This window comes from Chrysemys picta, chromosome 2 (genome assembly GCF_011386835.1).
Source record: "Chrysemys picta bellii isolate R12L10 chromosome 2, ASM1138683v2, whole genome shotgun sequence".
In the NCBI taxonomy this organism is placed as follows: Eukaryota; Metazoa; Chordata; order Testudines; family Emydidae; genus Chrysemys; species Chrysemys picta.
Window position 1 is genome coordinate 6,685,109 of NC_088792.1, and position 15,680 is coordinate 6,700,788.

At 50.8% G+C, this 15,680-nt stretch overlaps 1 protein-coding gene and 1 long non-coding RNA gene across 2 annotated transcripts in view; both read right to left on the minus strand.

Moving 5' to 3' along the window:
• The window catches only part of NBEAL2 (neurobeachin like 2), a 181,140-nt gene extending 172,282 nt beyond the window's left edge, over positions 1–8,858 (minus strand). Inside the window, 2 exon segments of the mRNA XM_065582541.1 lie at positions 7,910–8,005; positions 8,445–8,858. Of these exon segments, the coding sequence (XP_065438613.1) occupies positions 7,910–8,005; positions 8,445–8,495 (147 nt within the window). The 5' untranslated portion in view covers positions 8,496–8,858.
• On the minus strand, positions 4,551–7,889 carry LOC135981231 (uncharacterized). Its single transcript, XR_010598162.1, has 2 exons — positions 6,079–7,889; positions 4,551–5,272 (listed from the first exon to the last, which is right to left on the minus strand). It is a non-coding gene; the product is annotated as an uncharacterized LOC135981231 (long non-coding RNA).
• Positions 8,859–15,680: the final 6,822 nt, after the last annotated feature.

The window sequence follows — 15,680 nt, forward strand, 5'->3', positions numbered from 1 at the left end:
TGGTATGTGGACAATTGTCCACTGGGGAGTAACCCAAGACTAAACGAACTTTGATTAGTTCATTATTCAAATGAGGTATTCATCACTGACTTAAAATACACAGCATTTCGGGCAAGATCCTAGCTGATGGAGCTGCAATTCTCAGACATTAAGTAAGTCTGGAAAATAACGCAAGCGGTACCAAAGGCAATGCATCTGATTAAATAGACTTACAGAGTGATCAAAACAAAGCAAGTCAGGCAACACTAAATGGCATTTCATCAACAGATGAGAGACAGTGGTGATGGCTTACAAAACCCGATGTAGTTTGCGGAGTTACAGAGCAGCTGTACATAGAAACCAGTTACAAGAAGGGCACTTACTAAAACACACCCACCTTGCTGGACATGTGCAGTATTTGTCTAACCACGCTTACAGCACAAGCCGTAAGTTTAGACCAGGACTTACGGCAAGACCCCTTTACGCTAGTTTGACGGCATGAGGGGACCTGTAAAAGGGACGAAATGTAATTCACATGTGCTAAGTCCTCCGTACACTGCTTGCTTTCGTTGCTACCATCATCTCTGGTAGCCTTGCAGAGACCCCACGGCACTAGCAGAGCACGTTCAGTGGCAGGCACAGCGCATTCGGCACTGTCCGTACAAACCGGAGCCTCTGGAGCGCTTCCTTTTTCAGCGCCAGCCACGGCAGCAATCCAGTCCTTCGCTGCTCCGTCGCAACACGGGACACGAGATCCAGTGTTGTTTGAAGGCAGGGCCGGCTCCAGGCACCAGCCCACCAAGCTGGTGCTTGGGGCGGCACCTGGAGGGGGGTGGCGCGGCGCTCCGGCCCGAGAGCAGGGCCGCGACCGGGCTCGCCGCCCTCCCCCCGGCGCTGCCTCTGGCCGCCGGGGAGAGCGGAGCCCCGGCGGGGCTCGCCGCCCTGCCCCCGGCGCTCTGGCCACCAGGGCTCCGCTCTCCCCGGCGGGGCTCACCGCCCTCCCTTGCGTGGGGGGGGGGGGGAAGAGGGGGGGGCGGGAGGCTTTTTTGCCTGGGGCGGCAAAAAAGCCAGAGCCGGCCCTGTTTGAAGGAGCCTTGGCATATCTGTATGATGCACGCACTTCGTCCCTGGTGCTTGCGTCCCTCTTCACCTGGAGGGACCTGGGGGCGGCCTCAGGTAACATAAACCTGAGCTCCAGGCCCAGGGGCGGTGAGGAGATCCCAGGAGACGGCACAAGAATCTGCATCTCCTCTCCACTCCCCCAGAGCAAGAAGAGCTGTAGCTCAACTCCCACCTGTTGACATCACTAGACAGGTCCTTCAGAGACCTGGACCTAAAACCTGCAACCAAGAGAGGAAAGCCAGGCTCGGGGGCTATTTTGCGTACATGAAGGGGGATTGCTGATGGTGGGAGAAAGGCCTAAGGAAGCACTGAAGTAAACAAACTGTGGTTTTGAGCTGCAATTCATCTTGACGGTTTGCCGACGGGGCTGCTGCTGCTACAGCTGCGGCCGTACGTTTCTGTACCCTCCGGGCAAGGGAAAGGTTACCAAGTAAGGGTTCTTTGAAGCAAGGATCCCTTCCAAAGAGCAAGCACAAGACACCTGCACCCAACCCAGGACGCTCTCCAGTTTACTTAGCCCAGCAAAGACAGCAATGCTGGGAACACCTGCAACAAGCTGGCCAGAGCTTACAGGTATGTTTATGCACAACACACTACAGTTGTGCCGCTGCAGCACATCTGTGTAGACACGCACGACAGCCCTGGGAGGGCTTCTCCCATCACTGCAGTTAATCCACCGCCCCGAGAGCGGGTAGCTTGGAAGAATTCTTCCATCGGTCGGTACCGCTATGTCACGGGGGGAGAGGGGGAGAGTATATTTTTCACCCCCCCGAGAGATGTAGCAATGCCCATGTCCGTCCCCAGGATGGACCAGCCCTAAGCCCTGAGGCCACTAAGGCTGGTCTCTGCTGGCTTCTAACTGACATCACACAGCTGCACCTCCACTAACAGAAGAGGAACAAGCCAGCAACTCCAGCCAGTAGGAGCAGCTACACAAGTTGCTGACGCAGACACTGCTGCACTAGGAGAAGGGGTAAGGAGGGGCCTAGCCAGGGTCACACCTCTCAGACCCAGGATTGTGTTGGGCAGATCAACCCCCCTGATCCCCCCTTCCCCCCAAACCATGCAGACTTAAGGAAAAAACGGCAGGAAGGCCCAGCCGGAAGGAACAGCTGCAGAAGCAGACGGAGAAGGGACCTTCAGAGAACTTTCTACAGCTTTGACTGGACTGACCTTGCCTTGTGCCGATTACCTGTTTGTACCACCTCAGCTTCAATCCACGCCTTGCCTCTTAGCCCCTTCTCCTCTGCCCTGTCATCCTCACCCCCTTCCCATTTAGTTGATTTCTCTCTCTTTCCCCTAACTAAACCCACCCAAAGAAATCTCAGAACTAGCATGCCATTTGTCACTAGTGTGTTCTACCCCTTCCCCCACTCCGTGTCTGCAGCCCCGATCTGGGTTGGTTCTTCAGCACCGCTGTGATAAACATGATTATTACCACTACTAATAGACAAGCCACTTGAAATTTAACCAGTGCCACACTCAGGCCATGTCTATGCTACACAATGACGTCGACCTAACGTACGTCGGCACACAGCCACCGCGGTTATTAAATCGCTTGTGCGCGCGCACGCTCGGCTCCTTGTGCCGGCGGTGTGCATCTCCTCGCCAGGAGCGCTTGTTCTGTCAGCGGGGGGCATTGCGGGACAGCTCCTGAAAGCCGGGAACAGTCGACGCAAGCAATGCGGTGTCTACACTGACACTGCGCCGACCCGACTACATCGAGCGGGACTCTCCGCCACTCAGGGAGGCGGTGTTGCTAAATGGGTGCAGAGAGGCACTTATGCCGGTGGGAGTCAAAGTTAACGAAGACATTTCCACAGCTAAGTTGACGCAGGGCAGCTTACGTCAACCTAACCATGTAGTAGAGGCCTAAGACTTCTCAGAGCTGGCCGAGGCGACGCGGTTAGACTGCCAGACACCACTAGCACCTTGTTCATGTTCGCCTTTACACATGGCACCGCCAGGGAGCTGCACTAGTGCACAGATGGGAAACCAGAAGGAAAATGCTCGTGCAAACGAGGCCTAGATGAAGGGGAGGGTGTCTGGGAAATGGGAGCCATGATAAAATAGAAACACGCTCTGAAGATATTCAGAGGAGAGGGCTCGGCTGAGGACGCTGTCACCCCCTGAGCCCGCTCCAGCTGCCTGACATCCCCAGACACTGTGCACGCCGAGGCTTGTCTGTGCCTGCCTGTCCACTGTATTATTGTCAAAGCTGCATAGTTCCCTTGGTGGGTGGGGAAAACGAACAAAGCCAGCCCAGCCCTGCAGTGTCAACAGCAGCAGGAAAACTCCTTTAAAGAAGCAAGATCTGGTTACCAAGTTCTAAACAAACCCGGAGCAGACGGACCTGGCTGATCGGACACTTGATTGGCCCACGTTAACAGAAGGTACACGCATGCAGTCATTTAATAAGAGCTGCCAATGGCTGCAACAGGCTGTGAAAAGGAAGAATGGAGTTCTGCCATGAGCCACGGAGAGACCTGCAGCTCCAGAAAGGTTTCCTCTTTCAAAAGGAGACTGCATAGCCCCACGCACCTCAAGGCTTTCAGCAACTCCTGACGCTCAGACTAGCTGGGAGCCACAGGGGCATTCTAGGGTCCTAGTCAACGCCTTCTAGTCCATCACCAGAGTCTAGCAGCCCCACAAAGAGACACTTTGGATATCCTCTTCTCACCATAAGCCTCCAGGCCAGCTGGTGCATGGAGATGGCCACACACCTAGTTCTAAATGGAAAAGGAAGTTCTCCACGGTTCTTCAAAACAGGCAGGCCTTAGTCCAGTTCCAAGGCGCTCACAGGGCAAGCTGTTATATGAAGCCAGAGCCCTCTCCTCACCTAGAGTAAAGGCAGACCTGTGGTTAAGACACTGGACTGGGACTGAAAATCTGGATTCTATTCCTGGCTGTACCACGGACTCTGTGACCCATGCCTCAGTTTCTCATCCAAAAGATGAGGCCAATACTTCCTTTCTGCTGGGAATGGGCGACAGGGGATGGATCACTTGGTGATTCCCTGTTCTGTTCATTCCCTCTGGGGCACCTGGCATTGGCTGCTGTCGGAAGACAGGATACTGGGCTAGATGGACCTTTGGGCTGACCCAATATGGCCGGTTCTTATGTTCTCTGTTTAGATGGAGATGCACTGTCTTTCTGTGCAGCGCCTTGCACCATGGAGACTCTGATCTCAATGCCTCTAGGCACTACTGTAATATCAGCCATGTCACTACAGATCATCAGAAGTTGGGGTTTTGTCAGGTGGTCAGCGGGCTGGAAGAAGCTCACATCCTCCCCAAAGGCCACTTACTTCTAGTCCCATTTCACTACGCTGCAGTGATGTGTTTAATTAAATGGCATGATACAACATAAGTGATCATTTTTCGCTCCCCAGTACTTAATGTACTTAACAGAGAGTGAGGATGATTAATAAGAACACTGAAGATCCATCATCTGCTCAATAAGGCTTTAGTATGATCCGTTAAAGAACTCACACAGCTCACGAACAAAGGCATTTTTACAAGCTGAGAAGCCATCAGCAACATTAATTATTCTTTAACAGGAAAGAGTCAATTTACTGGTGGGTTAGTAGACACACACGGCATCTTCGCTGATCTCCATCATCATGTTGATTTTGTCTCCCTAGCCTCCTAACCAGCCCCCTGGATTTTATTTTACATTTTTCTGACACAATGAAGGACAATGCGAGAGAAACGGACTTCTGTGCCGCATTTGATATTCAGCCCAAATCGGATGATCAAAGCGAGCAAGCCATGCATTCCATTAGGACGTTAAAAGAGAGATAACGATATCTCTGCATGATTCTTGTCTTTGCCTTTCAAACGCAGTTGCCAGAAGACAGGGCCCGCTGTTGCATTGACTGGCCTACATTCCTAGCATTAGGTTCAGACCAGAGTCCTAGCCAAAAATAGCAGCCCCCAGAGATTTAAGAGGAGGATTTTTCACAGGGCACCGTGGCTGGAGTAAATCTTCACGATCAGAGGACTCCTGGTGGGGAAAGCAATGCTCCCAAGACGAGCAGTTGGTGTTTTCACGTAGCAAACATCGTAGGAACAGGCAAAGGGGTCAGACACAGGTGTACGGACATTCTTAGAGACTTCAATTGCAGGTATTCGTCTACAATAATAGCAGGTCATGCCGTAAAGTATGAAGGCTGTGTGTAGAGAAATCCAGTATTAACATAACCAATGGCATAGCCTCCTGCAGGCCCTTGAAGAGTTGTATTTGCACATTAGTGACACCTCCACTGCAAACAGAAATAGCATTTTAAATTCAGTTTCCAGCTCTCCTTGTTATCCAGCATGAGGTCTCAGATGCCCGCAGGAAGAGCTGTTAATGCCTATTAACACATTGCAGGGTAATGGTGACATATCCCGGTTAAGCAGAGATCCTACCCCCACGGGATATCGGTGCTGATCACGGAGAAGATGCCATTGCAACAATCTAGATTGATACTCCTCAACAAGATCCAACATAATACATCTCCCCAGTAAGGCACAGGTACCATACATCCCTCTGTCCACAGACATCCAGGCCTTTACTTATTCACTTCCCTCTCTGTCCATCTCCCTCCTCTCTTCCCCCATCAGGTACCCAGTCAGATAACTCTGAATAGCGCGCGCACACACCACACCACACACACTTCTGTGATTCATAACTACCTGGTCTCTTGAGATAGCATCCACTCCCCTTTGCTTACAAAGGACATTCTGTGCATCCTTCCAGAATGTTAAGTGTGATTTTTTGCTTGGAAGCAACTCTTGTCACAGGGAATCTCTACTTATTTTAATTTCTTAAAGGTTGTTGGTTTGGGGGAGGGGGGAGGAGAGTATTTGTTTTTTTAAGAAAAACTGAAGTCAACTGTAATATCCCTCTGACATTCTGCGGCACACACACATCACCCTCTTTTGGTTCTCGGGGACAAGCCTAAGCCCGCACACTTACCAGCGGTCAATTTACCTTCTCACTCCAGTTCAAGTGCAAGATTCAACACAGCAGGAAGAGACAGAACAATCCTCACAACGGGAAAGGCAGCTACAGAACGAAGGCTTCAATCCTGCTGTTATACCGTAACTGTTCAGATGGGTGCAAGTGAACCACCAATCTTAGCTCTGGTTCATCAAGTTCTCAGGTTTAGAGGGTGGTAACTTTCCCCAAAGAATCCAGCTAGTGCACTACAATTACCTCTTTACAGTCAATGGACTCAGGATTAAATTCTACCTTTGGAAAAAAATCGATTTCAGAACTGGGAATGTTTCGTTGTTGCTGCTCTCATCTCCCCAACTGGCGGCTCAATCTTTTTATTCCATACAAGGCTGCGCCTTTAGAAAAGCAAGAGGCGGCAGAGGAAGGCAAAGGCCATATGATTTTGCATTACAAATGATTTCTTTGGATGACGAAGTGACAGTTTGTTATCCCGTGTTCCCCCATGACATTGAACGGACTTAATCAGTATGCTATAAGCTGAGAAAACTTCCTTTTCAGAACAAAAGAGGAATTCCCCCAGCTGATGCCATATTTACGGCACTAAAACAAATCTCTGCCGTAAGGGGCCGGGTGTGCTTGTTGGAGCTGCACTAGCAGAATAAAATAAGGCACACATCAGATGTAATCATCAGTGCCAGCTAGTACCAAAACAAGAGAGTTCTGGGAAGACTCAGACATTAAACAAGACTATAACCCACATGCCTCTTGTTGACATGAGCATACAATGCCTGTCTCCTCTTTACAAAACAGCGTTCTACAGGCAGAGATCAAAATTAATTTTAAAGAGACAGTGTAAGTGTCTCCTACTCCAAATGTCATTTAAAAGGACATCAGCAGCTCAAATCTGGACAGCACTGTGAAAAAGAATGTTTACAAAACAAGAGACCAACAAAAACATTTCATCTTTAAAAAAAAAAAATCTAAAAAGGAACCTGCTTAGCAAATAAGTATTCCTGTAGAGCACTTGCAACAAAACCATTATCAAAGCACAACCAGGATGCATAGTGCCCGGCAGACAAAAAGTCAAAGGGAAGTGCTAGCAAAAAGCAGTGAAACTGGCTAGCCACGTTTCATCGTCTAGCCTGGGTGAAGTGCAAAAAGCAAACAAATGTAAATAACGAATTTAAGATCTTTTTAAGAAATGGCCCTTTTAATTTAGCAGGTTACTTGCAACCTACACGCTCAAACTTTGCATTTATCATCCCCAAGAAGCAAGTCTCCTGCTTTGAAAAAGTTTTACTCTGGTCAAAAGCACCATGACTATAACTGAAGAGAGATTAGGACATTTCCCTCCCCCGTTTTCCTGTGTATCCGGCTGCACTGTGTGTCCACCCAGTTTCCCTTGTGTTTGCTTAGCGTCTTTCACACACAGCAACAGCAAAGCGTGCTGGTAAAACCACACCAATTGGCAAGGCGAGTCAGAGGCAGGTGTAGCATCAAACAGCCTTCACCATGGCAGTTGATAACTGAGGCACAAAAACAACCAGGAATCCGGTGGCACTGAAGAAGTGAGGTTTTTTTTACCCACGAAAGCTTATGTCCAAATAAATCTGTTAGTCTTTAAGGTGCCACCAGATTCCTGGTTGGTTTTGTGGATACAGACTAACACGGCTACCCCCTGATGTTTAACTGAGGCATGTTAACCCCCCCGGATTCCCTTTAATCCGATATGATTTTAAACCCCAGGGTACCCCCCTTCCTGCTCCACCTGCAAAGGACCTCACACGTGCAAGGCTTTGCCAACGCCTGATTTCCCAGGCACTTGACCTGACCGTGTCTAAACTTCCCCGCGCTATTGTGTTACCGGGAGCTCGTCTCTCCTGCACACACACAAGGTAACAGTTGCTAGGGCCTGCGGCACAGGGGCCAGGAGTCCAGCGGCAGCCGAGGCAAAATAATCCTGCCAAACAAACAAGCGCCCAGGAAGTGAGCGAACGGCTCCCACGGCCCCCCGGGCTGCCTGCTCCAGTCGGAGGGTGGCGCTGGGGGCCTGCCCCGCTGTTAGCAAAGCACCGGCACCAAACTCTTGCCAAGCCGGGGGGGGGCTTCCTCCTCCAGGGTAGGGGGGCGGATTCTCCCCGCGGCCGGGGAGGCGAGCTCGGGGCAGGGGGATGCGCACCCAGGCACCTGCGGCTGCTCCGAGCCCATCCCGGGCGAGCTTAGGGGGGACAAGGGGTGCGGCCGCGCCCCGGAGAGGAGGGCAGTTAACAGGTGCGCCCTGGGCAGGTGTGACAGGTGCCCCCCCCCTGGACAAACGGGCGGGGAGGGGGTGTTTGCAGGCGCCCCTCCCCAGGCAGAGGGAGGGGGCTGGTGGCAGGCGCCCCCCGACCCACACCCACCTTGGCGAAGTAGAGCATCCAGAGCTCGTAGAGCCGCTCCTTGGAAGCCATGCTGCTGCTGCCGCCCCCGCCGGCTCCCTCCTTATCTTCGCCGGCCGCTGCCGCTGGCTGTGCCCGGCCCCCAGCCCGTGCGCCCGGCGGGCATGGCCCCGGGCAGGGCAACTTTCCGCGCCCCGCTCCTCCTCCTCCTCCGCTGGCCGGCTGGCTCGCTACGCCTCCGCCATGGCTGCTGGGGGGCAGCGCGGCTCGCCTGGCGGCCGAGCTCGGCCCCTCCTCCGCTGGAGCCTGATTAGAGCACAGCCCCGGGCCGGAGCACGGGGAGCCGCCCCCAGGTGCGCCCTGGCCCCGCACCCAGCCTGCGCGCTGCGCTGCGCTCCGCTCCCCCGGCCTGGGGAAGCGGAGCGGGACACGCCCCGGCCGGCCTCTCCTCCCCTCCCACCCTGGGTGTTTGTTCAGCCCATCGGGCTGGGTTAGCAAAGGCGGGGTGCGCAGCTCTGCGCGGGGGCGGCTGCCGGGCAATTCATCCCGGCGGATGGAGCTGGCAAAGACACGTGGGTGACTTTAGGCGGGCAGGGGCCCCCCTGGAGTCGGTGGCTTGACTTCCAACAGGTGCAGCCGGGGTCCGGGGACCAACGAACAGCCCCTAAAACCGGGCTGAGAACGGCAGCGGCCGGGGGAATCCAAAAGGTTATGGGCTTTTGGGCCAAGGGTTTCAAAAGTGGCCCCTGATATTCAGTGCCTTGATTTTTGGAGGCACCGAGCTCCCACCCGGCTCCCATTCAGCTGGGTTCCTGGCTGCTCAACGCTTTCTGATCATCAGGCCCGGCCTGTTTCGATGGGACACCCCCCAAAGAAGCTAAAAACCATTTGCAGATGGCGGCCTTAGTGTGTAAAGCCTCCAGGGGCTGGATTTCTGCAAGAATGTTAGAAGGCACCTGGTGGGATTTTCAAAAGCATCTAGGCCTGCTTGCAAATCCCACTACGAGCCTAAATACCTTTTAAAAATCTGGCTAGAAGTACCTAGGCTACCACAGGATGGGCCTTTTAGAAATATCTCTAGCAGGGCGCAAACATGCGGGTGCTTAGCTATAAGCATGGGGGTGGTCCCAGTTATGTGTGCCAAGTGAAGGTCATGCTTAAGCGATGGCAGATAGATGAGATTTGTAATTGACAGATAAATTGTCATGACAATCTTTAGGTTTCTTTTATACGGCACTTGACCAGTCATGGCTCTGGTCCCGCATTAGGATCTGCTCCCTCCAACACCTGTGCCTCTGTGGTATTCCCATGGGTGAGGTCTAGGGCATGGGGAAATAGCAAATGCAATCAGGTTGGTCATTTTCGCTTTTGTTTACAATCCGTTTTCCTTTCTGGTTCACATGCTTCCAATGCTCATCCCCACCCTTAAAAAGAAATTAACAGCACAATCCACAAGAACACAATAAAAGGAATAAATAGGAACTAGCACCACGAGGCCGTATGACAAATAATTTCGTGACCTTCTGTAAATCTTGTCCTTTCCTTACCAACCCTCTCCCCCGATCTGATGTTACTCTCCTCACTTTACCATGTGGAATGTATAGATCCCCATTCCATGGCTCCTTGCACGCTGCCGCAAAGTGTAGGGAAGGGGCAGTTACAGGTGTAAAATGCCAGAATTCCCATCTGGTAGCATAAGGGTTTGTGTACAGGGAAGATTATTACTAGTTACATCAGTACAATGATACTGGTATATTAAACCACTATAGTTATACCGGTATAACTACCCATGTAGACACTCCTGCAATAAGAAGGCTGTTTTCCAGTGTAGCTTAACCATCTGGGAGCATAATGTAATAAAATCTCATTCTGTGGGCAGGGTAGTGATAGAAATGTAAAGGAAGTGTCATTTTATTTGTAAAAATCTACAGAATCGTAATTACAATGGTGTCACCCTCTGCAGTGTGGTGGGGGGATTCACTGACCTCCTCCCCCACCCCGCATGGTCCCAGCTCGAGGTCATCCTGTTGGTGAAAATATTGATAACCCAATGTCATTGGAAATGGATTGAGTTGGGTGTCATTAGAAAGCCTTTTCAGAAAGTAGAACAGGAGTACTTGTGGCACCTTAGAGACTAACAAATTTATTAGAGCATAAGCTTTCGTGGACTACAGCCCACTTCTTCGGATGCATTCGAAGAAGTGGGCTGTAGTCCACGAAAGCTTATGCTCTAATAAATTTGTTAGTCTCTAAGGTGCCACAAGTCCTCCTGTTCTTCTTTTTGCGGATACAGACTAACACGGCTGCTACTCTGAAACTTTTCAGAAAGTGTTCAGCCAAATCGCGGCGGGCGTTCACAGTTTCTGGTTTGTCGAGAGCTTGTACATCAGCCATACCACCTACGATTGCTACGCTGAAAGGTACCAGTCACGTTGTCAGTAGGTGCTGGTTTAGGAAGAGCATGCAAGATGTGCGTTAGTTTACTTTTCGCCTGCACGTATACCTTGTTCTGTCGCATTCAAACGTCCATCATGGTACCATGGGGAACCTGCACTTTCCCAAAGTCTCACATAAATCAACACTAAGCTGAGATCTGGACGCTACCAGGAGATAAGCATCAGCTATGAAACTCCCACATCCTGCAGGACAACACGCTTTTACATAAAAATGTAGCAGCTGCAGACTGAGTCTCCATGTTACTGTTGACATCAGCGCTTTCTTCCTCTTTTGATAGTGCCACGTCTTTTGCAGCTTTTCAAGATATGGGCTGTGATTCATTTCTGCGGATAGGATTGCTAAAAACTATACCCATATCCAGCAGTACATCTTCAACACACGCTTTAAGAGCCTTTGTTCCTCTTTAATCCCATTCAGTGCACATATTTCTCTGCTCTTTGCTTCTTCAACAGTCTTCACCGCCACTTCCCATCCATTAGCGCCTCTGCGGGCAACTCACGAACTCCAGCTGAGTTCCCTTCACTCACCTACGGAATTACATCTGCTCCAGAACCAAAATCCCTTCCAAGGTGACGTCAGCAAAACTGAAAAAAAGACACTTTTTGACTGGAATAAGAGTGTCCACATGACACGTTGTAGTGGTATAAATTCACACCTTAGCTTGCACTGGTATCACCTTCCCATGTAGACAAGGTACATGCAGGGCCGGCTCCAGGCACCAGCTTCTCAAGCAGGTGCTTGGGGCGGCCGTTCCGGAGAGGGCGGCACGTCCAGGTATTCGGCGGCAATTCGGCGGACGGTCCCTCACTCCGTCTGGGAGCAAAGGACCTCCCGCCGAATTGCCGCCGCAGATCGCGATCGCGGCTTTTTTTGTTTTTTGTTTTGTTTGTTTTGGCGGCTTGGGGCGGCCAAAACCCTGGAGCCGGCCCTGGGTACATGGCAACAAGAGTCTCCCATCTGTATCTTGTAACCAGGGCCGGTGCAAGGAAGTTTCGCGCCCTAAGCGAAACTTCCACCTTGCTCCCCCCCAGCCCCCCAGCCCTGCGGCAGCTCCCCGCAGCCCCCCGCCCTGAGGCGCCCCCCCCCCATAGCAGCTCCCCCCCGTCTGCCTTGAGGCACCCCCCTGCGGCAGCTCCCCACCCCAGCTCACCTCTGCTCCGCCTCCTCCCCGAGCACGCCGCCCCCGCTCTAATTCTCCTCCCCTCCCAGACTTGTGGCACCAAACAGCTGATTGGCGCTGCAAGCCTGGGAGGCGGGAGAAGTGGAGTGGCGACCGCACGCTTGGGGAGGAGGCGGCGTAGGAACGCTGTAAAAAAAAATTGGGGGCAACACTTTTTGGCGCCCCCAAATCTTGGCGCCCGAGGCAACCGCCTAGTTTGCCTAAATGGTAGCACCGGCCCTGCTTATAACCACTGGAAGCTCTCCCAGATCAGAAGGGCAGTGTTTCACACCCCCCCCCACTCACTTCTCACAGCTGTATATGACAACACACAGTGGGGGCTGGGGAGGTCAGGCACATCATTCATAGCCAGGCAGCACCCCTGGAAATCCAAACGAAAGGCCATCTTTATTATCATATTAAAAATCAGTTTAAAGCCCATGATGTGGTTTTCGCTTTATTTAAACTCCCTGACAGCCCCCATTTAATTAAATATGAGACACTTCCCCAGTGATTTGCTAAATATATTGGGCCAGATTCTCCGCTGCAGCACCATGGGTTTAATTTTCACTCATTACGGTACACCGGCTGTCTCCTCCGCAGCTCGGCGTGCGTTTCCCCCCGCCCCAGGGAATTTCACCCTGGTCCTGCAAACACTTCCACACGTGGGTAAATTTACACCCATGGATCCTCTCGGGCTGTGTCTATGCTACAGACTTCTGCGCCTGTTGCTCGGGGGTGTGAAGGGGGGGTGCCAAAGGCTAAACGACTCGGCCAAGGTCGCCTGTGGCTGAACCAAGACTCCAAGGCAGCGTTCCTGAAACCCAGCCCATTGGCTTAGCTGGGGGACAATACTTCTGCCAGTGCCTCACACCCTCTGCACCATTAGGTCACATCAGTGCACACCCCACCGCCAGAGACGACCTCCATTGACTAAGCTGAGTCAGGTGACTTGAAGCAGATTGCTGATTGGACACCACTGAGCATAAAGCTTCCTTTTCTGAGCAGCCAGTTGCTAGGTTTGCTGCGGTTGAGACCCCTGTTCCTGCCTCTTGCTCCTGTTACTTCCCTTGTTCCTAGCTCCTGCCACCATGCCTGGTTTCCACGCGTCGATCCTGCTACCGCTTCTGCTTCCTCATCCTGACCCCAGTGGCTGACTCCAGCTTGTCCCCGGGTTTGACTTCTGACTACAATGCTGACTTAATCCGTGGGGTGGCTTCCAACTCTGGCACTGACCCTTGGCGTGACTTCCAGCTGTGACCCTGAGTCCATCCCTGGCTCTAACTGCTAGGTCAGACTGCCTGGTATGGGCCCTGACAGCGACCCATAGGTCACTCAGTGTTCTAGCCCCACAATTGCCTACTGCTCTTTCAGCAGCCTGCAGGGCTCCAGGAAACCTCGTGGCTACCCAAAGTAATTGCAGATTCATTGGCCTGCCCCTCACTCCACAAATCCTCTGCATCCTGCCCAGAGAGCCTCTGAAAAGTACAGTTCCGTGGCACACAGTGGGGAGTGTAGTGTAATCTGTATTAAAATTGTAAGCTACCACTTTAAATGCTCAGGAGTTTTTCCTGCTTGCAGGCTAGGGGGCTCTGTAGGGAAGTATGCAATCAGGAGCTAGCAGAGGCAGTTCTGCAGATAGGCAGTCTACAGTAAGGTGGGGTGAGTTGTGCCTTGCTGTTTTAAGGAGCAGGCTGTTTTGTCTCTTTCTGGTTTGGTTCTTGTGTGTTATTGGTCTGGATTCTAAGAAATGAAGTCATGCTACATTGCAACCTTCTGGCAAGAGTAGTTATGGGGGGGAAGCTGTTCTAGACTTGATTTTAACAAATAGGGAGGAACTCGTTGAGAATGTGAAAGTAGAAGGCAGCCTGGGTGAAAGTGATCATGAAATCATAGAGTTTGCAATTCTAAGGAAGGGTAGAAGGGAGAACAGCAAAATAGAGACAATGGATTTCAGGAAGGCAGATTTTGGGAAGCTCAGAGAGCTGATAGGTAAGGCCCCATGGGAATCAAGACTGAGGGGAAAAACAACTGAGGAGAGTTGGCAGTTTTTCAAAGGGACACTATTAAGGGCCCAAAAGCAAGCTATTCCGCTGGTTAGGAAAGATAGAAAATGTGGCAAAAGACCACCTTGGCTTAACCACGAGATCTTGCACGATCTAAAAAATAAAAAGGAGTCATATAAAAAATGGAAACTAGGACAGATTACAAAGGATGAATATAGGCAAACAACACAGGAATGCAGGGGCAAGATTAGAAAGGCAAAGGCACAAAATGAGCTTAAACTAGCTACAGGAATAAAGGGAAACAAGAAGACTTTTTAATCAATACATTAGAAGCAAGAGGAAGACCAAAGACAGGGTAGGCCCACTGCTTAGTGAAGAGGGAGAAACAGTAACAGGAAACTTGGAAATGGCGGAGATGCTTAATGACTTCTTTGTTTCGGTCTTCACCGAGAAGTCTGAAGGAATGCCTAACATAGTGAATGCTAATGGGAAGGGGGTAGGTTTAGCGGATAAAATAAAAAAAGAACAAGTTAAAAATCACTTAGAAAAGTTAGATGCCTGCAAGTCACCCGGGCCTGATGAAATGCATCCTAGAATACTCAAGGAGCTAATAGAGGAGGTATCTGAGCCTCTAGCTATTATCTTTGGAAAGTCATGGGAGACGGGAGAGATTCCAGAAGACTGGAAAAGGGCAAATATAGTGCCCATCTATAAAAAGGGAAATAAAAACAACCCAGGTAACTACAGACCAGTTAGTTTAACTTCTGTGCCAGGGAAGATAATGGAGCAAGTAATTAAGGAAATCATCTGCAAACACTTGGAAGGTGGTAAGGTGATAGGGAACAGCCAGCATGGATTTGTGAAGAACAAATCATGTCAAACCAATCTGATAGCTTTCTTTGATAGAATAACGAGCCTTGTGGATAAGGGTGAAGCGGTGGATGTGGTATACCTAGACTTTAGTAAGGCATTTGATACGGTCTCGCATGATATTCTTATCGATAAACTAGGCAAATACAAATTAGATGGGGCTACTATAAGGTGGGTGCATAACTGGCTGGATAACCGTACTCAGAGAGTTGTTATTAATGGTTCCCAATCCTGCTGGAAAGGCGTAACGAGTGGGGTTCCGCAGGGGTCTGTTTTGGGACCGGCTCTGTTCAATATCTTCATCAACGACTTAGATATTGGCATAGAAAGTACGCTTATTAAGTTTGCGGATGATACCAAACTGGGAGGGATTGCAACTACTTTGGAGGACAGGGTCATAATTCAAAATGATCTGGACAAATTGGAGAAATGGTCTGAGTTAAACAGGATGAAGTTTAACAAAGACAAATGCAAAGTGCTCCACTTAGGAAGGAAAAATCAATTTCACACATACAGAATGGGAAAAGACTGTCTAGGAAGGAGTACGGCAGAAAGGGATCTAGGGGTTATAGTGGACCACAAGCTAAATATGAGTCAACAGTGTGATGCTGTTGCAAAAAAAGCAAACATGATTCTGGGATGCATTAACAGGTGTGTTGTGAGCAAGACACGAGAAGTCATTCTTCCGCTCTACTCTGCTCTGGTTAGGCCTCAGCTGGAGTATTGTGTCCAGTTCTGGGCGCCGCATTTTAAAAAAGATGTGGA